The 23,135-nt window shown below is 45.7% G+C and overlaps 1 protein-coding gene across 3 annotated transcripts in view; it reads right to left on the bottom strand.

Moving 5' to 3' along the window:
* The window catches only part of LOC118782882 (CUE domain-containing protein 1-like), a 33,621-nt gene extending 12,494 nt beyond the window's left edge, over positions 1-21,127 (bottom strand). For 2 of the 3 annotated variants that reach the window (XM_036536494.1, XM_036536496.1), the window contains exons 1-2: positions 20,850-21,127; positions 443-1,089 (exon numbers count right to left, since the gene is read on the bottom strand). In XM_036536494.1, coding sequence (XP_036392387.1) covers positions 443-733 — 291 coding nt within the window. In that variant the 5' untranslated portion in view covers positions 734-1,089; positions 20,850-21,127. Of the gene's footprint in view, positions 1-442; positions 1,090-8,060; positions 8,134-20,849 lie in introns of those variants that run through there. The other variant, XM_036536495.1, reaches the window with a different exon arrangement.
* Positions 21,128-23,135: the final 2,008 nt, after the last annotated feature.

Genomic DNA, 23,135 nt, shown 5'->3' with positions numbered 1-23,135 from the left:
CATTTCAGTGCTCGTTCTGAGAGGACTTGAGTTCCATCCTCGTGTTCCTTGCATATGTTAATATTTTTCTGTTACATTTATTCATTATTCATGAAGGACATATGCCATTTTACCATCTGCCATATGGTTCTCAGGAAGAACCATGTTATCATAATGTACTGCACTGTAAAAAAGATCTTCAGTGATACTAATATACAGACATTTGTCTCCAGGGGTTCTGTATCTCAGATATTAACAGGCTTTCACAGGCATTAACAAGACCACAAATTAAAAATGAGAACTCAGTTTCATTCACTGAGTCAAATGACATCATCAAGCAAGTTATTAGCAACGCTGGTATCAGCAATGCTGGAACTGCCGCAGCCCTTTGGCCAGCTGCAGCTCCCGCCTCCTCTGAGCCAAAGCTCTGCCCCCGACCCCTAACCTCAACCCCAAGGCTGACCTCTGGCGGGATGCTGTCATCCGAATCAGAGCTATCGTCGGAGGCCTGCCCGTCGATGCTCATCTGCAACAGTTGGTCGATGGTGGCATCCACAGCGCCGTTGTTGGAGCGCAGCACGCACTCAATGACCTCGTAGTCCATGCTGGGGAACATGGTCTTGAAGTCGTCCATGGCCTGGTTGAACTCTAGGCGCCGCACCTGCCGTGGCGGCCGGCTGTTGTTCAGCTCGCTGGAGGCAGGGCTGCCCCTGGAGCCCCCATTGCTGCTGCTGCGCCTGAACAGGCTCGTCATCCTCGGACCACGATGCCACACCCCTCCCGCACTTTCAAAGGAGGTGGTGGCCCTCCTCTCGTGCTTCTCCTGCCCCTCTTCCCTCCTCTCTCACTATCTCTCTCCGACCCTTTCCTACGCTCGTGGCTACAGTCACTCCATCATGGCAGACACATCACGGTGTGGAGGTGGGAGGAGGTGACGGTCACGAGGGGTTTCCTTTTCTTCTTCTTCTTCTGCTTTTGGTTCTGCTGCATCCACTGACACCCACCGGGGCGGCTACTGTGGTGGGCTCCTTTTCCCAAGGACCGTGGGAGAGTCAGGGCTGAGGACCTCTCAGCCAGTTGGACAGCATCTCCTGCCCTCCTCCTCAGCACCTGAAAGCCGATACATCATGTTACACTTCATTGCAGACTTCCTCTGGAGACTGATTGCCTATCCTTTTGTACTGTACATAAGGACACATGATCACAGTCACAAGAACAAGGTACATGCGGAACACAACCAAACACATATGAATGCATGTCAGTTTGTGGAGAAACTGGCCAACACTTCAAACAAAACCACAAATAGAAGGAGCAAATGTTCAAAAACCAATCATCTAAAAAACACCAAAGCACAACAAAGCACCCAGAGACCTGTATTTAAGGAGCCTCTGATTAGGCAGGTATGGCCCATTAACCAATGGTTGGTTTTGTTCAATTAAACACCTACACACACAATTAGACATTGACAATTAACCTGTTTAAATCCATTTGACTTCAACTGACAACAATTAAACAATTAACAGTCTTGAGGGACAGGTGAAGGTTTTCCTTCACACAGTCCATCAGGTGGTGCTGTAGTAGCTCCCGTAGAGTAATGTTAGCCTCCAGCACTTCATCTACGCCCCACACTGACATTTCCATCCAGTCACCACATTAAGGGCCCTTCACACCCATCCTAAGAGGAGAAAATACCCCCATCATAATCCTAAGACACTGAAGCTGATAACTAAAGCCATAAAATTCAACCTAACTCAACATTTTATACAGAGTGGACAGCACTGCTATGTTCAGAGATTTAAGAGTTGTGAGGGAAACAGTACTGCCATGCTGGCCAGGTCACACATCTACAGCACCTACATCAACAGAACAGAATCACCTTAGTTAGCTGGTAAGATTAGCAATGTTTAGAATAATCAGTTATGTGCCAAGAGAAGCATGTCAGGGCTAAGACAGGGAAGCATTGAGATGGGAGGTGTGAATGTTAGCAGAGGCCCAGCTCTGTGTGGTACACAGAGATAACAGTGAGACAGGAGAACGGTTGACTTGGTACATACAGGAGACCTGGAGCGAGACGGAACAGCACTCAGAGTGAGAGCTGTGCTGCTCTGTCTCTGTATACATGTGGGTATAATAAACTACAGGAGCCTGATCTGCAGTCTGCATCCCTCCCGGCTCCTGGCTCCTTCACTGAAAATGCTGTGTGGGGAGGTTTCCTCCTCAACAGCATCACTCCCTGGCGTCAAACTCGAAACGGTGTTTACAGGCTCAACCCCCTTGGGATGTCATTCACAGGACGGGGGTTTCGGGGAACCCGGGCCAGCAGAGAGAACGGGGAAAGAAAGGAAAACATGGAGACCGGACAGCGACACACGCCCATCACTGACGAGTAAACAAACAGTCCAGACTCCACACAGGGTCTGTTGATTGCATGTCGCCCTTTAAGGATCGGGGGTCTGTCTGCACACAGTGCATCTACGGGGCCTGGCTCAAAGGAACGACAGGGCTAGAGTGAGGAGTGTGTTTTTGGAATGAAAGAGTGCACCAATGCCTCTTTCCCACTGCAGGGGTGAGGCTCACCCTTGAACTGCAGCCAAAATCCAGGTAATCTTTTCAATTGATGGACTATTGTTTAGTGTGAGGTTATGTGCTGCAGCTTTGGCTGTGGGTGGTGTAATGGAAAAGCAGTGGAACTGCTAAGGGGGCCACTGGCTTCACCTCCAGCTCTACTGTGAAAAAGGAGTAAAATGAGGCAGCCTGGTTCCAGATCTACAGTGGAAAAGGGATATAATGAGCCAGCCTGGTTCAAGTTCTACAGTGCGAAAGGGGTATGATGAGCCAGCTTGGTTACAGCTCTACAGTGAAAAAGGGCTATAATGAGCCAGCCTGCTTTAAACTCTACACTCAAAAAATAGAACTTTGTGCATTGTTGAATTAAATAAATGCACATATACCCGATTTAATTAATATATCTGTGTTAGCTTTTTAAACCTAGTCCACTTTAGTAGGTTTAACTGTCTTAAACTGAAGACTTGTTAAAGCCACAAAAGCCGCTTGGTTTGATGCAACGTAACAGTGATGAGTGTATCGCACAATCAAAACGGTACATTATAAGAATGTCCTACATGACGTCCCGTAGGACAGACGTTGCGCATGCTCAGAAGCTCACCGGGAGTTACCTGCAGAGCATTACCCATAATGCCTAGCATGCACCATTTACAGATTTGTTGTTTAATAACTGCTTAATTATGTGTTTGTTTGATTATCGTTTGGTTATCTTAGTTAAGTCCTGTGCTTTCATGTTTGTTTGGGTTCGGGAGGGTGCCACCGTTAAGTGATTTGTGTTGCTGTTTGCTGACTTCCCTTCCCCTTCTCTCTTTGTTGTTTGATAAAAAATAAATAAATGGTTGTTTATGTGCGGTGTTAAAAACAGAACAAAGTGCCTTAAAAGCAGAAGTTCTATTCGTGCATTTTCTTTACGCGCGATAGAACTTCAGCTCGCAACGACATTTTGTAACCGAGGCGACAGAACTTTTGTCGGTTTTGGTTTTTCTAATTTAAAGAAGGCACAGCTTGACTTGTAACAGGGTTGATAAACCGGTGCTTTTAAGATCATTTTATTGCCTGCGTATTTATTCGCCGAATAAACTTTGTTCAGTGAAACCAAAATGTTTGCTTTACTTGAAAGCGAGCACATCAATTTAGTTGAATTTAACGTCATTTAAATTGAAACGGATAATAATACTTCTTCAGTTCTGTGTGAGCATTTTGCTTAAATCCAAACTAACAAAATGTTGTAATCATTACTTAACTCATCAGTGTTAGATTAATTTAAGTCACTTTAGTTGTTTTTACTAAATAATACTATTTGGATGCTACTCAACTCAGTTTCGTGGAAATTGTTCACATAACTGGATTAAGTAAATCCAACAAATTATTTGAGTGTACAGCAGGACTACACCTAGCTCTGATATCCTCTCATTTCCGTTGGCTTTGTCCTCTTGGGTGGCTACATTGACACAGAGACAATTAAAGACGTCCACCTCCACGTGCCACGAAGCAGTCACTGAGGACATGCACAGCATCACAACCAAAGGGCCTGCATCATGCACTTCTTAAACATGTTAATGTAGCTGCAGGAACTGCCTTAATAAATACAGTACTGATAAATACTACTATTAATAATCATACTACAAGATATGATGTTACGAAATTCAAATTACAAAACGGAGCAAAATTTTGATTGAAATTACTGAGAATAAACTTTTAGGTTAGGCTGAGCGCAATGAACAATAACGATTATTAACACAGACCTCACAAAAGCTGTGATGTGTCATGAGCATTTGACGTAATTTAAATCGATAAATGCCATCTTTGCTAGTTAATTAAACAAACACACGTTGTAGCTCTCGCAAGCACACAAACTACAGACAATCTGCGCCGTTTCGCGAGCATGATCATTTACTCTATTTACGCGATTGGTGTCAATTATTCTGTTAATTATTTATTTTATTGTTAATCAAGGAGGATAAAGGGGAACAGGTTGAAAGTAATGAGAGATTTAAAGGTAGTGTTTCAGCTTGTGCTTTGCCAAATACCGTATTCGGATTCGGCTCCACCCCTAGTCAGAGAGAGACAGAGCGAGAGAGAGTGACAGAGAGAGGGAGGGAAGGAAGGAGAGGGCTATAACTGGAAACGGACCAGCACATGCGAAACCAGGACACCAGATTGGTCACCATGCGGACTCTGCATCTACCCTGCGTTCAAGCAGCTGCTTACTCCCTCCGTCTCTCCACCATTCCCTCTGTACCTCTCTCCCTCCCTCTCTCTGTCTCTCTACCCCTGCCTCCCTCTCTCGCGTTTTAGGCATTATTACCCAGAAGTCTTTGCCTTCACACATTACCACTTACATGCTGGATCTGAATTTAACAAGACACACAGGCTTGTTAACGTCACAGATCAAACCTCTGAAGCCCAACACCTTTCTGCTGTATAACTAAGCCATTTTTTTTTCTATGCGTCCAAGTTTTGACAAACAAACACCTGTGAATGACAAAGGTGGCCTCACAATACATTACATTTGAGTATCTTATCCAGAGCATTTCTTACAATATTTACACATGATCAATTTACACAGCAAGGCAAGTCGGGTTAAGCACCTCACCCAAGGGCGTGACAGCCGTGGCATACCTGGTAATCAAACTGGTAACAGGGTTACAGGCCCTGTTCCTTCACCACTACGTAGTACTCATAAGACACACTTGCAAAGAACAGAGGGGATTTTCACTTCACTCAGTCTCTCTGCAATGTGACAAAAATAAGACGATAAAAAGGGGAAATTTCACAGCACCCTCACGTTTCTGTTCCTGCCGTATAAGGCTGCTGAGTAGTTAACAACACAAGAAATTATTAATACCCATCCCACTGTCCTGCTAGTCCATTAGGATGTTATTATTAGTGTCAACTTGTAGGATGTGCAGCCTTTTACAAGGTTACATTTCTCGGTTTTATATCTCACATACAGTGTCATCCATATATAAAGTTGCATATTCACTGAAGCAGTACAGGATTAGTACCTTGCCGGTACAACGGTACAACAGCTGTGCCATGCATAGGAGCTGAACCTGCACCCTACCATGCTGTCATGCTCTTTATGAACATTGCAAACATACACTGTTTATTCCACTGGGCTAAAACCTCCTTTGCTGGGTCTGCTTCCCACCCCTCCCCCTGTGCCTGGTTTTGAGGAACTCGCCTTGAGCCGAGTATCATGTCCTGGAACAGCAGCATGGGCCTTGGGGCATGTACTTGGCCCTGTAGCTCCATTTCAGCCCGTTTCTATTGCTAAGAGGAGTTCCGGGGATGTGTGGAAAGGGGGACACGGCAGAGCCTGTTTCCCTGAGAGAGAGAGCACTGAGAGAGCAGAGCAGGGTGCATGAGCCTCCCAATCAGAGTGCAAGGCAGACTGTGCCCAGATTTTCCTCTTGTGGATCCCATTAGCCGAAAAATATGGAATTCAAACAACGTGGGAATCAGCTGAGAGAGAGGAAAGAGAGAGAGATGAGAATAGAGAGAGAATGAAGAATGGAAGAGAGAAAGGGTAGAGACAAGGGGAGAGAAAGGGGAAAAAGAAGGGAGAAAAGGAGGGATGGGGAAGACAAAGAGAATGAAGGATGGGAGAGAAAGACACTGAGAGCAAGGGAGAGAAGGCAAGGGAGACAGGGAGGAAAGAGATACGGAGAGAGAGGGGGAGATGGGGAGAAGAAAGAGAGGCTATTGCCTCTCTCTCGTGCCCTTCCCCCTTGCCCCCCTCTGCAACCCCAGTACTGGGAGGAGAAATCCCTGCAATCTGAAACAAAACATCCTCCCCTCCCAACTGTATGTGTCCAGAGCCCTGTCCTTGGCACTACCAGCCCCCGGCCAGCCACATGGGCACCAGCCTCACCCACAGCTCATCACCGTGGAGACAGCTTCTGGATGTAAACAAGGCTAACAAGTCAGTAACAGTGGGAAACTGCATCTTCTCCAGTCGCAGCAACCTGAATAATCAGCCACCTCATCATTAAAGCAGAGTTAGGATAGAACCCACCCTGGATAAAAACATACTCCTGATGTAAACTCACCCTGGGTAAAAACATACTCCTGATATAAACCCAACCCGGATAAAAAACACACTCCTCATAAAAACCCACTCTGGACAAAAGCACACTCCTCCTAAAAACCCACCCTGGATAAAAGTGTTCCTGATTCCTTATAAAAGCCCTCCATCCTTCAGGTTTGATATACATTGGACAGTATTGCTCAGGCATCCTGAACCGAAGGGGTTTGATTAATCATTGTAACTAAGGGGTGTCTCCAAAACTCGCGCGGTACCGCTCCCGCAGAGATGCTTCCAAAACAAAGACGACTGGAGAGGTTTGCCTCCTCCCACACGCAAATAGTAGCGTCCTTTCATGCACTCTCTAATTTGGGCATGCAGGATTAGCAGACAGCTGCTGCTACGCTCAGAGAAAACCTTCCAACCAAACGGAAAAAAAAAGAGCTGGATAATACTCGGGTTAGTCCGGGTCGACCCTTACCACATGAACTCCATGTGCCAAAATGAGCCACGCGGTCCTCAACATTCCATCCCCAGAGCCACACTCTGATTGGCTGAGCCCTGCCTGCCATGGTGGCTGTGTTAAACCCTTTCTGCGCTCTGCTAATGGAGTGTTACGGTGACCAGACATCTCCAGTCAGGGAGCTGCTGGGTTTTTTTCCCCCAAAGACTCAATGCATGGTCATGGTAAATGGTGCCAGAACAAGGACAGCTGGGGATCAAATGATCCAAAATACTTGTGATGTGATGATAATAGTAAACAAGATTTTGGTGACCTAATGGAAAGTTGCTTCAGCAGTGTTAACAGAATGAGATTCCGAACCGACCCTTCTGTGGGCCGAATGGCATGGAGTGGTGCCTCCGTGAATCGTATTCACGGAGTCACTCTCCTTAGCCACAGTGCTAAAAATAAGGGCGTTGGAAAAGGAAGTATATCACATGCTTGAACAGCACATTGCCCGCTTCTCACTTTTCTACTTCCACACTGATTTCTCATTCTCAGGGTGTCAACATTTAATATTAAGCCCTCTGGGAAAAAACCACATCTCATCTCCACCTGCTTCTCAGGAGGTGCCCCGCAGGCATGGCTCCGTGCTGTTGGTAACCCTTAAAGCTGTCCCCCTTCATCTAAAGCTCACCCCCTTTCCACATGGCAGTACGCTGCTGGCTGTGCCCCTGTGAGCTGTGAGCTTCCACTCCTGTGGAACCAATCTACGATTGCACACATCCAGGGGGAGCTTTAATGGGAGCGTACCCCTTTAATGGGAGGGCCATCGATGCCTCTCAGATATTTCCTCTAATTGACTAACTGATAGATGCTTGGCTCTCTTCCACTGGCTCATTATATCCCCCACCCAAGAGCCCAACCAAAACCACAAACAACAGATCCCCACACAAACAAGCCCCTTCCAGTACACTATAACCATGTAGACCTCCACTGTGAGGCTTCCCCATCCAGTAGCCCCCCATCATCCCCAATTCTTACCAGGATGCAGGAGGCTTGCTGGCACCAGAAGGGAATGACAGGGAAAGGACTCTGTCCTCAAAGAAAAGAACAGCATCGCACAAGGGCTGTACCCTGTGCCAGGAGCTCACTGATGTATGTATGCAGGGGGGAGGCGACTGAGAACTAATCCATAGCACCACCCCCACTGCCCCTGCCCCCTCCCTCTCCCTTTCCCACTGGAGGTCAGGTTGGATCGCACGGCTTCACAGAGCTCATTTCCTGCCTCTGTAGCGGGGCTGACCTGATTGGACCAGGAAACAGGATGCCAAACAATATGACGAAGGGCTTAATAATAGACACGGGGGTGGGTTGATGAAAGATCCAGTCACTGTGGGGTCTCCCACATCTCTGTTATGCACCATCAACCTCCGAAAGCACAGAGAGGACTGAGGGGTAGCTCTCCCGTCGGCCTGAAACCGAACTGGATCAGATGTGACTGCTGAGTCTGTGTGGGGTGCGTAATAGGCGTGTGCATTTTTCGGACCATGTTACTGCAAAGAGCCCCCACATCCTGAGCTCTAAAGGGGGACACTTACGGCTACAGCCCACAACAGCACCACTCCTGTTTGTAGGCAATGTGGCGAATCCAGGACGCCGCTCCCAAAAAAATTTCACTCGCAGCACAGAGCTTCCTTCCCGACAGGCTTCCTGTGCTGCATTCTTGTTGGGTCTCGCCTCATCCCAGACTCTGTGAGACTCTGGGTCAATTCGCAGAGTATGCCGCACTGCTGCTTAAAGACAAGAGAGATCCAAATCCAAAATTTGACAAGTACCACTGATTGGCCCGGGGGGAACTGCACTACACCAACAGAATGCTCCCACCAGCACCCTGCGACCCAGCAGTGGTGTCCCTCACAGTCCCCTTATTAACCTGGACCTAAGATCCCTCTATATTTAGCAGTGGAATTTGCAGACCCTTGTGCTATTGTACACCAGCTATAGCAGCTTATCCACAAAGACCAAGGAGTAATAAGCTCTGATAGGCTACACCAATGCACCAATGCAAATGGAGTCCATGGAAAAGGGACTATACAGGACATGTACAGAGCACAGTAGTGGCATCTGCTCCTGGTCCTGGGAGATCTACTGCCCTGGGAGATCCATGGTCCTGACAGATGTTAAGGGTACATTTCACATGTGGAAGAGCAGGTGATCTCCCCATCAATCACTGGCTCATAGTTAATGCACCAATTAAACCTGGAGTTTGTACAGCAACTGTGGGCTGGTGGAGGCTGTAGGTTTGCTTTTGGATCTCAGTGCCTTAGAAGTGAACAGCCTGTTCCTGGCTCTGGAAGTGAGATGGAGTTCACAGCAACAGCAGATATCAGCTGCGTATCATCTGATCAGCAATGTATGTTGGGAAGGGACCAACATGTAAATCTTTTATGCTAAAGAAAACCAATCCATTAAACGAGGTAGAGCTGGTGGTGTCTAGCAGCCTTCTGGTGCTAAAAATCTCCCTGGGGCATTCCGTGCCTCACCCACGGAGACTGTAATTCTCCATCCCCATAGCAACGATCTCCAGCTTGCCTCTTTTGCATCATAACAGGTACCGCACTCCAGTGCCCTGTGCTGATCTGTGTCATACCGGAACTAACCAAAAGGGGGCGCATGCAGCACCTTCTAGTTCAGAACAAAGTCTGTGTGGCTTAGTCCACTCCTCACCCGACTACACTAAGGGACACCATTCCATTAGTAAGTGCCCCCCTCATTAATATAGCATCACTGTACCTGTGAAAGATCTGGGCTGGTTTCTGCCCCATATTCAATACAAGCACTCAAGCAGCAACTTCAGATGCCTGATCCCCAGCATGGCTTACCGTTTCTCTGTGTTGTACTGGGTTTGCTCAATGAGCTGGTGTGGAGATGTCTGTGGGAGGACAGGTCTGATGCGGGGGCCAAAGCACCGAGGCTCAGAGGCGACATGCCTCCTGCTGGGAGAGCGGGAGACGTCACGTGACAGGTGGGCGCCTAGAGCGGAGGTTGAACGCTCTTCATCTGTGGCCTACATTCTCTTGCTGGCAGTCTGCCTGCTGCCCGGACGCCAGCATGCCTGCGTGTGTGTGTGTGTGTGTGTGTGTGCACGCATGCGCACATGTGTTCATGCATGGGTGTGTGTGTTCATGTGTGCATGTACATGTGTATGTACACATACTGTATGTGTCTGTATGTATACGAATATGTGTGCACATGTGTACATATGTGTGTTAACATGTGTGTGTATGTGTTTGCGTGTATGAGTGATACATAGGCAGCAGAACAGCAGCATCACCAATTCTAGCAGGGATGTGTTTGAGATCATTCAAAGATGAAAAAGCTACATGTTTGTGTGATTAGATTTGACCCATTTTTTCAGATAAAAGGTTTACTGCACACGTGACACATCTGGGTTTGCGAAAGTAAACATGCTTTGCCATGTGCTCCCTCTTCATGAGGGAACAGAGGAGTCGGTGCGGATCTGCACATGACATAACAATGCTGGTGTGTGTGTGTGTGTGTGTGTGGGGGGGGACTATTAAAAGGGGACTCTGACAGCGTCGATGTGCGACAACCTCTGCCTCTGACTCAGTTCTCAGAGAGAGGCAACGACAAACACAGGGAGCGATCCGAGTTTGTGTCATTTAAACTATGATTTACTAAGACTGAGACACACATCGCCTGGCATGCATGTATTATTCATGAAGGATTCCAGTGCATTTTCACTGTCAAGAGATGAAAGGCACTAACAGCAGCAACAGATCCTTACAAGGAGGGAGAGCCTACACTCAGAAGAAAGACACAACACAGCCTCACTCACACACACTCACAAAGAAAATCCAACTCACATGCACGCACGGACAACACACACACACACACACACACACATTCAATCACACACACACAGATGCTCACTCACTCACACTTGCGACAACAGGCAACGGGCCCAAAATCTCTGTGCTTGTACTGCCACTCCCTTCTCTGGGTTACTCATCACACTCTTTTCTAGATTACTACACAAAAAGTTTATTTTCTTGATTAATTAGTGTATTAATGTCTCACCCTGATGAAGATGCTTCAGCTTGCATTAAGTCATTACAAATGAATCCTTTTAATAAACAGCACAGATTAAAGGGAAAATAATATGGGAATAAACCTAACACCACATACCGGGGATAGCTGTTATTGCGCTAAAAATAAGTATTTGATATATCGCGACGGCTGTATCATGTAGCCCTACTTCGTTGTTGCTGTTGATAGACCTAAGTGGAGTCTTTAAAACTCCCTTTCTCAGCCATCAAGATCCTGCCCTGACAAACATCGAGTTAGACTGAATCATATGCTCTTCCCCAGTAAACTGCTTTCAGGAGAAAGCATGGTGCAGACATTTAATTCTTCCGAGTGCACCACACATCAAAGCATTTCTCTGCTGGTAATAGCCTGTTGTACATCCACAGATACTGCAAAGGAGCATTATCATTGCATTGCCCCAGGCCCAGAGAAGTGAGTCTATAGACTGCCTTCTAATAACCCAGAGGAGTCAGAAGTCTCTGGTGCTCCTGCAAAGTTAAATCACACTCATTTTTGTGCCTCTGCTAACAGGTCACTTTCAAAGGTGCTCATAGACTTACACACACACACACACACACACACACACGCACGCACATGTACAAACACACACACACGCACGCACGCACGCACGCACAACTCTGTGTGGCCTCTGCCTGCAGAAGTCATCTGCTCACCTGACCGGTTGACTCACTGTACCTTACTCCTACCAAATTACTCTGTTTCTGTCCCTGTGTCTGAGCTTGTGCAAGAGAGTCATTGAGCCCGAGGTAAATAAGGAAAGCACGACTGGGACTGACGCCAAATTGAATGGAAATTATACAGTCCGTTTCCAAAGCACGAGATCTGAATGGCTTCACAGTTCTCTGTGGGCCCAAAATATGTAAAAAAATAAAAAAGCTTCCCTTTGCAAAATGACCCCCACCCCCCCTCCCTCCAGGCTTTAAGGGGTTAAAACAAAAAGGATCAGGAGAAAAGAAGACATGCAAGTTGCCATGGTTATTTCTCCTAAAAATTAATACTTTCCTGCAGAGTGGTGCTGATTGGACTTCAGACAGCTTCGGGGGGGGGGCGGGGGGGGGGGGGGGGCGGTACACAGAACAAAAATAATTGGTTTTACGATAGAGAATGACCTAAATGAAATGGGATGGACTTTGGAGTTTAAGCTAAACAGAATGTTTCTGGGAGACATGTTACACTGGCAGCGATTCTGCGGAGCAGGGCTCCTCGAAAGATACGGTATTTATGCAGGAAGGAGCACAGGCCTCGAGGAACTATGCCGTATTCTACCAGAACGGAAAAAGCTTGTTTTCACCACGAAGATAAGGTTTTGCTCTGGGACAAAAGCCAGCCTGTCTGAAGCGATTTATCTGTTCATAATTACTTAAGGGCTGATAATGGCACTTAGCTCAAGCGCCCCGCACTTACTGCAATGGAGTTAATGTCACTGCCAAGGGATCTGATCCAAGACCAGGAAGCCAGAGAGAGGACCACAAACAGGAAATATGGCCAGATAGAGGAAGAGAAATGAGGCCTCCACAGTGGAGACATGGACAAAAAAAGGAACACAACCCCTCCCCATGTCACTCTCTGATACGTGAACGCTGACCCATCACTACTGTCACATGGTCACATGATCTCAGATCCCTCACACGGTCACAAATACTACTGAGACAATGGTCAATTTCTTGCCACTCTAAGACACATGTTCATAAGGCCTTTCCACTATCAGACACATGGTAATGAGTTGTTACCACTTGCTGTATCAGCCACAGCTTTGTTCACAATACCGACACAGAAAAAACAAAAAACTGAATCATCACTCGCAGTGCTTTTTCCAACAAAGCTAACGGCTGCTAGTTGGCCAACGGCAGAGCTGTTGACAAACAAGCGTAAACAAGCCGATCTGGGCAAAATCAGAAAGACAGCTCCTCTGCCAGAGCTCTCTGCAACACATTCCCCATGGACCGGCCAGCTATGACACCCTGGCAAACAAGCTACGGAAAAACAACTGATGGAGAGAGAAGCCAAGGTGGCAGCGTAATCAATCACAGCGTCTGCAGTGTTTGGCTGCCTTGTATCATTACATACATCCCCACTCAGAAACACTCACACATGCATGCATACACAAACACTGAGACTCTCTCTCTCACTCACTCACTCACTCACTCACTCACTCACTCACTCACTCACTCACTCACTCACTCACTCACTCACTCACTCACTCACTCACTCACTCACTCACACTCATTCACACACACTCATTCACACACACTCACACTCATTCACACACACTCACACTCATTCACACACACTCACACTCATTCACACACACACTCACACTCATTCACACACACACTCACACTCATTCACACACACACTCACACTCACACTCACTCACAGTCACACGGTGTGGCAACGAGCTGCTGCTGTGGTCAAAGAAAAGCTCTTAAAAACCAGAGCGTGATCCTTTGTGACACACAAATTCAGGATAGACAAAGCACACTGTCTGTGGAGTGCATAACCAAAATGAGCGGCAACCCTGACCTCCCATGATCCTCAAGGTTAATACCATCTTTCAGAAGGGACATCAGCTGTGGGAGCAGTGCTGGAAAGCCCCTGTTCCAGTCCCCTCTTCCAGATGATGATGAAGAAGACAACTAGCTTGATCTGCCCCACAAAGAGAACATAACCCCCCTCCCCCACCCCTCCTTCCCCAGGGAGGGGGCCAAAAAATCCACACAGGGCAAATTCATATATTTCAAATATTTCGGGAAACGGAATGAACAGCTCATTCTAACATCCGGACTTGCACTTTCCAAAACATGTTACTTCCTGGCAGTCTCTCCATCAGGCCCCAGCTTCAGACACGCAGGGTGGAAAATTCCTCTTCTCCTAACAGCACGACCTTCCAAACTTTGTTTCTGAACAACTGCTCATATAAGTGTCTCTGTACATACTTCTCCTAACAGCACACATTTCCAAACCCTGCCTCTGAATGACTGCTTATGTAGCAGTTTCTGTAGATACTTCTAACAGCACCAAGTCACACGTCAAAGTTTATAACCCATCGCTGCTTCTAAAGAACAACTAAAAACACAGAAAATATAAAAACACAGCAGTATGAAAATCATCATAAGCTGTATTGGGTTAGAGTCAACTGTGACAAAACAGCCTTCAGGTTAAAGTCATTCATCACAAAAAAAATTCCCATAACAATCTCACACACTGCCAGCAGGCACCCAACAGGAGCGTGGCCGAACCAGACACTACGTGCTCTGATCGTGCAGGTGAGGCAGATCTGCAGTCAGGAGCCTTGAAATATGGAGAGGCGACAGGCACCAGTGAATCTCCATCCTGGAGAGCAGGAGTGAAAACATGCGGGCTGACTCATAGCACAGCTCAGGGATGCTGCGGAGGACCCCACTTGAGCCTACATTACAGGTTGTGCTGGACTCATCTGGAGACAGCCGGGTGGGACGAATTAAATACACTGCTTCTCTGAATAACGGTGACAGCCATGAGCACAGATGCAGGAGGAGGGGGAGATTCAGGGGAGATTCAGTGTTGCGTGGCAGTGCGGTTCTTTCAATAAAACAACAGGCGTAAAGGCTATCAGCCAGCCCACAACAATTCAATATGAAACTAAATTCCACAAACACACAATCCCCACAAGCCACATACTCCCTACACATCAACATAAACGCATGATGGAAACATCCAAAGGGATACTTTCAAGGGTAAATCGGCAGCCAGTTTCACAACAGAAAGGTAAAGGACTTGGGTTTTTTTTTTTTTATGATCAATGCAGTGCAAATTCCACACAAATGATTCCACACACTGATCTGTAAGCATATGGGTTTTCTGCTGCAACTGGCTGAGAGAACTGGACCACAGCTATCCAGATTAGTAAAATTTGAAGATCAGTGAACCTGCACAGAACCTGTATGGCACTGATTAACAACAAAGTAGTAAAAAAAAAAAACACCTGGATGAAGCAGGAAGGTAAAGGCACCACCAGTGAGAGAGGGCAGGAGAACCACAAGGGACAGGTGCAGCCATGAGGGGCAGAGCCAGGCACCCTCATGCCTACCCTGACTCCCAAATCCCTGCTACATAGAGGGAAGCTCCCTGGAGGCAGTCACATGACTGCCAACTACAGAGGGGCATACCAGATGGGCGAGACCAGGGCAGTCCATTTTTCCCATCATCCTCTGAAAGGGCAGAGTGGCAGGTCACTAAGCCATATGCAAATGAGAGTGTTTAAAAAAGGGGGGGTGGCACCAGCTGTCTAGGACAAGCAGCTGTAATCAAAGCCCTGTCCGCAGACCTCCTACATCATTACCGTTCTTCTCCACCATCAATGGCTTTAAAGGATTAGGCTTGAGCCCAAACACCAAAGGCCAGCCTATTGTGCTCATCGTGCCCACGGGTAGAACCAGAAACCGTGACCGCAGTCTCAGTGTGGGGGAGGGAGTAGAGCCCACATATCGCCATGCTACACCTTTAAAACAGACAGATGAAAAGTCACGCTACATAACTCTGAGACACAATAACTGGTGTCTGCAACAAGGTACTTTGGGACCTTAAGTTTAGAGTCAGGAAGGACGTGGTACAGTGGGGTTACCATTCAGCCCGGGAAAAATGGAAAGGACTTTTCACACTGTGTCAGTGATCCCCCCACCCCCCCACACACAGTACACACCCACACAATAAAACTCATGGCTCTGTCACTGTCACCCACTCCTCCCCTGTTTTCCTGCTGACATCATTGCTGGTTGTTGTAGTTTTGCATTGTTTTGACTTTTGGTTAGGACATGCTTTTCGGTTGTATGATAGCGTAGACTGATGTACTGCCGGAGCAGAGGCCCTTATTGTGTGCTGTGAACATGTTGCATTTTGCCTGGCATCCAGGCCTGTAAATAATTCTCGCCCTGCTCCTTATTTACATTGTAATGGTTGCCTTGCGGGGATCTCTCTGTGATGGGGGGATTCCCAACATTGTTTGTAAGATCCTTTGATCGATTGTAAAATTGTTGCTTTTTATATTTGCTTATTTTTCAAAAAACTAAATATTAAAAAAAAAAAAAACTCGAACTAAATCGGCTGTAAACTCTACATTCCAGCTGATTCATTCATGTCAAAACGGATGCAGTCTCCACTCTTGCTGATATAGCAAAAACTGTCCAGCTCTCCCGTCTGCCCAATGCATGCTGCTGCAATGCACTTGCACTGACATGGAAAGCAAGATGATGCTCCCGTTGGCTGTTGTGGTCACTCCCAACACAGCTGATTTAAATGTTCAGTTTGTTATTAAGCAGCTTCAGGAGTTCATAGCGAGTTGATCATTTGAATCAGCTGTGTTGGAGCAGGGAGACATCTAAAACATTCAGGACAAGGGGTCCTCCAGGAGAGGTTTGGGAAATGCTGGACTAGACCCTGGCTAACCTATCCTCCCCTATACCCTGGTGAAACAAAGCCAATTATGTGCTTCCAGGTCATCACTGCTAATGACAGGGCTATGATTGAACCCAGGCCATGGGGCTCAGCTTTGTACTTAAAGCATTTTTACTGCCTGAGTCACTCAAAAGCCTCAGTGCTGATCCTTCTGTTCTTTACTTATACCGTCCCTGCAATAATATTACAACACCTCACCTGAACATATCTCACTCCAGCCATTTTGAAAAAACACCTGCCACTCATGAACAGATCTGACAGTGCTCTTCCGAGCCAACCTCTTCTTTAGAACAACACCCTGCTGCCTTTTCTTACTGTCCAGATGAGAGCTATGTTTGATTTAACCAATTGTGGTAACACCGGTTCTTTATTGTGATCAGTATTTGCAGCACTTTAATGCTTTAGAATGTCTCAATATTCTATTGTTTGAACGATCATGGTATCATTAATGGTTTGCTTTGAGCAGTATTTGTTTTTGGTAAGTTAGTAATTATTCAAAGAAAAACCCAGATCTGTATTCATGGTTAAGGACCCTTCATCAAATACCAAATTCAGTGATGATGTTGTTTTTCCCACCTTAAAGTGTGAGTGAATGCAGATCTCCTGGCAGTCAGTCATTATTAAAGGGGAGAAAGCAGGAGTTACATACAGTGCTTTCAAGACAAACACAGGTATGATAATTCAAATGTTTGATCTTGGAACACAGAGAATACATGATGACCAAATCATTCAAAATGCACATCCCACTGACTGCCGTGTGCGGCTGTGTGAATCTGGAGTCTTTAGCAACAGTGAATTCCCACAGTAGAGAAGAAGGATCTAAGTGCTGTGGCTCTGTCTGCACCATCACTTTCGTTTTGTAACGGGGAAGACAAAAGCACAGGAATGAAGATTATTCTCCTGCGATTAACCCATTTTATAAAGCCTTTTACACACTGGGGGGAGATGACTGCCTGCTCAGGGACAGCTCCACTGTGCCCATAATAATTTTTCGGTGAACACTAAGTGATGGCTTGCTTTCCCAATCTTCAAAAGCCATTAATCCACAAGGGCTCTCATTCGAACCCGTCTGCCTATGAGCAACCTTGCATCCCAGGCAAGTCAGGCTGCCAAAACATTTGCTGGGAGTCCTGAATGATGCTGGCAGGAACCGTTTCCCGCGAAGCGACAACCCTGGAGCATTGATCACAGGTCATTCTCAGGGCGAAGGAGAGAAACAACCTCAAAAGTCCTGCTCTGGGTAAAACCGCTTCATCTTCTATACTGCTCTGGGTGAAACCACCTCATCCTCCTAACTACTCAATGCAAAATGTTACATAGTACCACATGCATGGACATGGGTGGGACTTCAGGAAACCAAAGAGAAACAACCCCATCATCCCTTTCACAGAGACAAGGTCTGTAACTGCTTTTGACTATTAATGACAGGGAGGTGTAAAACTACATGCAGCCAAAGAACTGTAAAACTACACACAGCCAACGAGCAAAGTTGCCAAGGACCTTGTTCCTTTCTCATCATCACATGATGCAGCTGTTGGTATTGGAGAGAGTGTGTGGCTTCACAAATCCCATAACAGGTGGAGCCACCATGTGCTGTCCACCACTGATTTGTCTGAACCAATGAAAAGACTTCTGCTCTTCACAATAAAACACCATGACTGGTTCAAAATTGGCAATATAACACGATGGGTTCCCACCATTCTAGGGTTCATGAGGCCCCACTCTTCTATCTCCAGTGATTACTGAAGATACCATAGGATTTGAGTCATAAGCACATACTGGGGCAATAAGAGGAGGGTATAACGCAACATATGTTGGTATGCACTGCACAGAGCACTGAAGAACTACGACCTCCATTAATGAGTTACCGATAACCTGGATTAGAAGCAGGGCCTTCAGACCACACGCCTGGCTGTGTCTACAGGCCTGTGAGTGGGGCATACTGTTACCCCACTTAATTCCTGCCTACAGACTGATTTACCACCACAAGGCTAAGGCCCAAAACACACTGGGGAAAGAGGAGCACTTATGAAATCCATCCAATAAATCACTGAGTGGAACTCTCTCCTGGAGCTTCAGAACCCTTGTCACGTATCCAACAAACCACGGCTGAGTTTCACTTTAATTTACTTTCACTTCTAATGCGGGGTTCTCTCCTAGAGTCTTTCCCCCGAGACAGGGTTTTAGCTGCTGAGGACATCCTGTCTCCCATAGTATGGAGTTCCCAACCATAAATGTGGAGAGGGGAGATTGAATGCACATGTATTATTGCCTTGCATGTGTACTTTTAACGGTAACAATAACGCTATTATCACTGTTTTTTAGAGTGATCTGTAAAACAATATTCAAGAGAGAAAAGTATCTAAATCCAACTAAAATCAAAACAAGGAAATGACACTAAGATGTATATCCAAATTCAAACTCTCAAGACAAACTATGCTATGGTTATACTTAATCTGCTTCAAGGCCTTAGACAAAACCGTCAATCAATTTTTACTGAAATAATCAAAACCATGTGCTGTGTCAGCTTTTTTAAAGTCACGCTTGTGGTTATTATTGGGACTTGAGTCAGACTTCCTCATGGTTGAGCTATTCCTGTAACACAGGAGCCAAACGATGAAAAAGCTCTATTGTAAGGAATAAATAGCACAGAAACGACATTCCTTCTTGAGATGTCTCCTGACAAAAGCTGACTGAAGAGATAATTAACCCTCACAAACCTGCCTTTTCAATGCATCTTTTTATATGGATATTGTTTCTGCATAGCCTACAGTTTTCCCAGATACCTTTTATATAGTCCATCATTGTTGTATAATACATTTCTCTTAACCTTTGCAACGTCACAATACTATTATTGTTATTATTTTCAAAAAGAGTATCGAACTACTGACAGCTGTGTTGTCGAATCTGAAAGTTTTCCAACAAGTGGCATCCACCCTTTTTTACGGTTTGGAAAAAATGTTACATTTAGGCTAACCATAAGCCTGGTGAATGGAGCCGAAATATACACTGTATAAAATAACTGAAGAGCATTTTATCCACTGGTAAACACATCAGAAGTGCATTTTAATTGCCATACAACATAAACCAATGTTCAACTGACAGCTAGCAGAAACATCTGCCTCTCTCTGTGTGCCTGAACTGGCAAATTTGACTTTGCATTGCGTGGATTCAGTTAACGAGGCATCCTCATCCCATATGGTCAACAAAAGTGGCCACGGTTCGTTGTTCATAAATAATATCCTTTGTAGTAAGCAATTGCCATAGTGTCCATTCTTTTTTATTGTAACTCCATAATTTATTACAAGGTATGTTATATAGGCATTAAGAGGCATATATAAGGCATTAAGGAAGAACAATGCTGCTGCAGCTGGGTCGCGGACAGGCTTTGTTGCAGTGCATAAATATTGTGCAAAGCAATTCGAATGGTTCAGATGTTGACATAGCAAGCTGTCCGTGGGTACGAGCGCCCCATTTTTTTTACACAACAGTAACACCTTCTGTTGTCTGTCTTTTGGGAAAGTTGGACACATATTATTGATTGGCCTAGGGAAAAATGCTATTTCTCCAACCAACTCTCTAGTCATTGCGGTAGAAAGGTATGCACTGCACGATGGTATCTGCCTAGTTAGCGGACTAAAGCATGTAGTCCAACTATTATTAGAGTTAACTCTGAAAATCATTCCAAATTAGACGAGGCAGCTATAGCAATCTATCCATATGCCACTAGCAAACCCAAGCACTTATTAAAACAGACTGTTAATAATATTCCTTCCTATTATTAAAATAGCCATCCACCTACACACGAAGTAAAATCTGCATTTCTCTCTAGCCCGTATGTAGAGACGTTTCTTTTAGTTTGTTAACTAAATATCTGTCAAGCAAATCTTAATCAAATATCAGCGAAATGTCGGTGAGAGCGCCTTGTGCTTTCACTGGGCCCACGGCTGTGTTCTGGGGGTACAATCCTACGTAAACGGCGTTGGAAAGGCCCGGGACATCGGGGTGGAGGCCTCCGTACGACTCCAAACATTCCACCATGAAAACACCAAGAGGCACGCACAATCCCCTCGCAATTCCCTTCCGTTCCATGGGAGCACAAAACAGCCAGCTACACGATCTCGGTAGACTTCATTAACTACACCTCAACGCGGTGCCGTAACCATTCGCTGGCTAGCTAGCGTGCGATGTTCCTCGGCAGAAACCTGAAAATGAATTTCTGAATGAAGTCAGACTGCAAAACAAACCGAGACTGACGTTACTTACCCAGGCAGACGGCGCACGTTCAGCTCTCAAAAAGACGGAACATTCCTATTTGCTACACCGCAAGCATATGGTTATTATTCACATGCAGCTCTTGTTGCGAGGAGGTTTGTTGGAAATCTCGGTGATAGGTAGGGTCCGGGATTCGGTACCAAGTTTGTACGGAACACTGGTTACACAGCAGTGTCAGCCCGCTAGCTCACCAAGTGTAAAGCCCGAACAGATGCAGGAAAAAATCTGTGTTGGTCAGATGCACTGGCACAACTCGCTATCTGCAAAAAACAAAGAACCAGACAGCTTCCTAGCGGAGAGAAAGGTGAAATACAACCGAGGGGGGGCACAGGAAGGCAAGACCCGTGGTCCCGGCGGATAGACCGAGAAGGACCAATGCCAGACAAAGGCGCGTCGTTGAAACAATGAAAGCGAGCTGTTTAAATTAACGTTAGCTGGCCAGTCAACCTCTTTAATGTGTGATTTGCATATTATTTTAACATAATATGTGCAATGGTCAGATGAAACGCCATAAAGATTTCCATTAATGTGGTACATTTTAATTCGATCGTTTAGCCTATATATCTATATAAACTTTAAGGATCTTAAGATTAAAAAGCAGTTAGGCTAGCTGTCTTGCTATGTAGTTGTTTTAAAGAGTAGGACTAATGTTAATCTTGATGAATGGTGAAACACTGCCGCATAGTTTAGCAGTATGCTACTTTGTAAGAATAAAAGGTTTACTTAGAGGTGCAACAGAATTTTTATACAAATCACGCATAGTCAATGCATCGAGTACTTGAAACCAATGCTTAAGTAGATATAACGCTTGCTGGCTAATGAAAAACAACATTCTGTAACGTAAACCGCGCCCGCATGGCATAAGGCTAATAGCAGCGACATGCTATTAAAAAGTTTTATTTTCCTAGCATAATTTTGAAACAACGTCTTGGCACACACGTACAGCGACCGCCCGCCTCGCGTTTCGGTTCTGAATTTCTACGGAATGAAAACTCAACCCAGATTGAAAATGCTAATGTACTAGAAAGAATTCCCTGGAGTGAAAGTTGGTCATAGGTTCTTTGCAGGATTGTGAATGCGCCACATATTTTTCTTTCACATTTTTCACAGTTTTTCCTCGACACTTGAATACCTTTCCGGCCAGCATCTTTGTTAGAACCAACGAAATGGCCCACTGTTGTCTGATGCTTCTCTGTGGGGGCAAACATTAAAGTGACGTCACTAGCGACGACGTTTCATCTTGAATCTGGTGGTCAAGGGTTGGTTATACGACTTTCAGTCGAGTAGAAAGTATTTTTAATAAATCAGATCTCTACACTCGAAATATTTGCGACAGTAAGAACACATAATATGTGTTTGCTACTGCGCATTTAGATGTCAAATCGTGCGTTCCAATTTCATGGTTAGGCCTACCTACGGTTACCGTTTATTGTCCATCTCCATTTCGTGTACAGAAATTGGTCTGACATGCTTTCAATTTTTTTTTAAATGTGTCGAGGATCAATATATTCTCAAATATAAAGCAAACGTGCCTCTGCTCGGAGCTCAAAAGTAGCTACATCCAAAACTTTGTTGTCCACAACTCTAAGGGTCTGTGGAGAATCAGCTGGACATTGATCCCTGACCTTTATTGCTGCAGGTCTCCAGAGTTATTTATGGAGCAGCTGGTCTGTGAAGAGTTTAAAGGTCAGTTGTGGGAAATAAAAGGAAAAATCAATATCACTTTACATGCTCCAGGCTGATGACATCAGGCCAGTACAATGACAGAAGGAAAGAGCCTAGTAATATATGGACATACATGGACCCATGTGTACACTTCCATGAATAAAACATTCAATGTTTCATTAGGTGAGATTAATATGGGGTACCATTGGCACTTTTGACACAAACAGATCTCTATATCCATCCACTCTCCTTGCAGTTCATATTATTTAGTTACTGGAAGCGGAGGGGGGGGGGGGGGATCCCAGTAGCCCATGACCAGAGATCAGCTCTTTGCCTTCTTGTCTGTGACCTGCTGCAGATGAAACCTCATGTTTACACTGAGGAACAGGGAGATTTTGGAGTGCATGAGAGAATGCAGTCATTATTCCATTCACACAGTAGCTGCAGTGAGACTGAACAGGCCCCAGAGTGGCAGAACCTGGGAGTGGGTGAGCAGTGAGGCCCACTCCTGAGTGCCCCTGTGTGGGCAGAGACAGGGCAGCTGTGGGCAGTCCTGTAAGACTCTGCTACACAGATATTAGCCCAGTTCTCTGCTTAACTTCCTGTTTTTTT

This window comes from Megalops cyprinoides, chromosome 9 (assembly GCF_013368585.1).
Source record: "Megalops cyprinoides isolate fMegCyp1 chromosome 9, fMegCyp1.pri, whole genome shotgun sequence".
NCBI lineage: Eukaryota > Metazoa > Chordata > Actinopteri > Elopiformes > Megalopidae > Megalops > Megalops cyprinoides.
The sequence above is the reverse complement of the archived record's forward strand: the minus strand, read 5'-3'. Positions and strand labels throughout refer to the sequence as shown.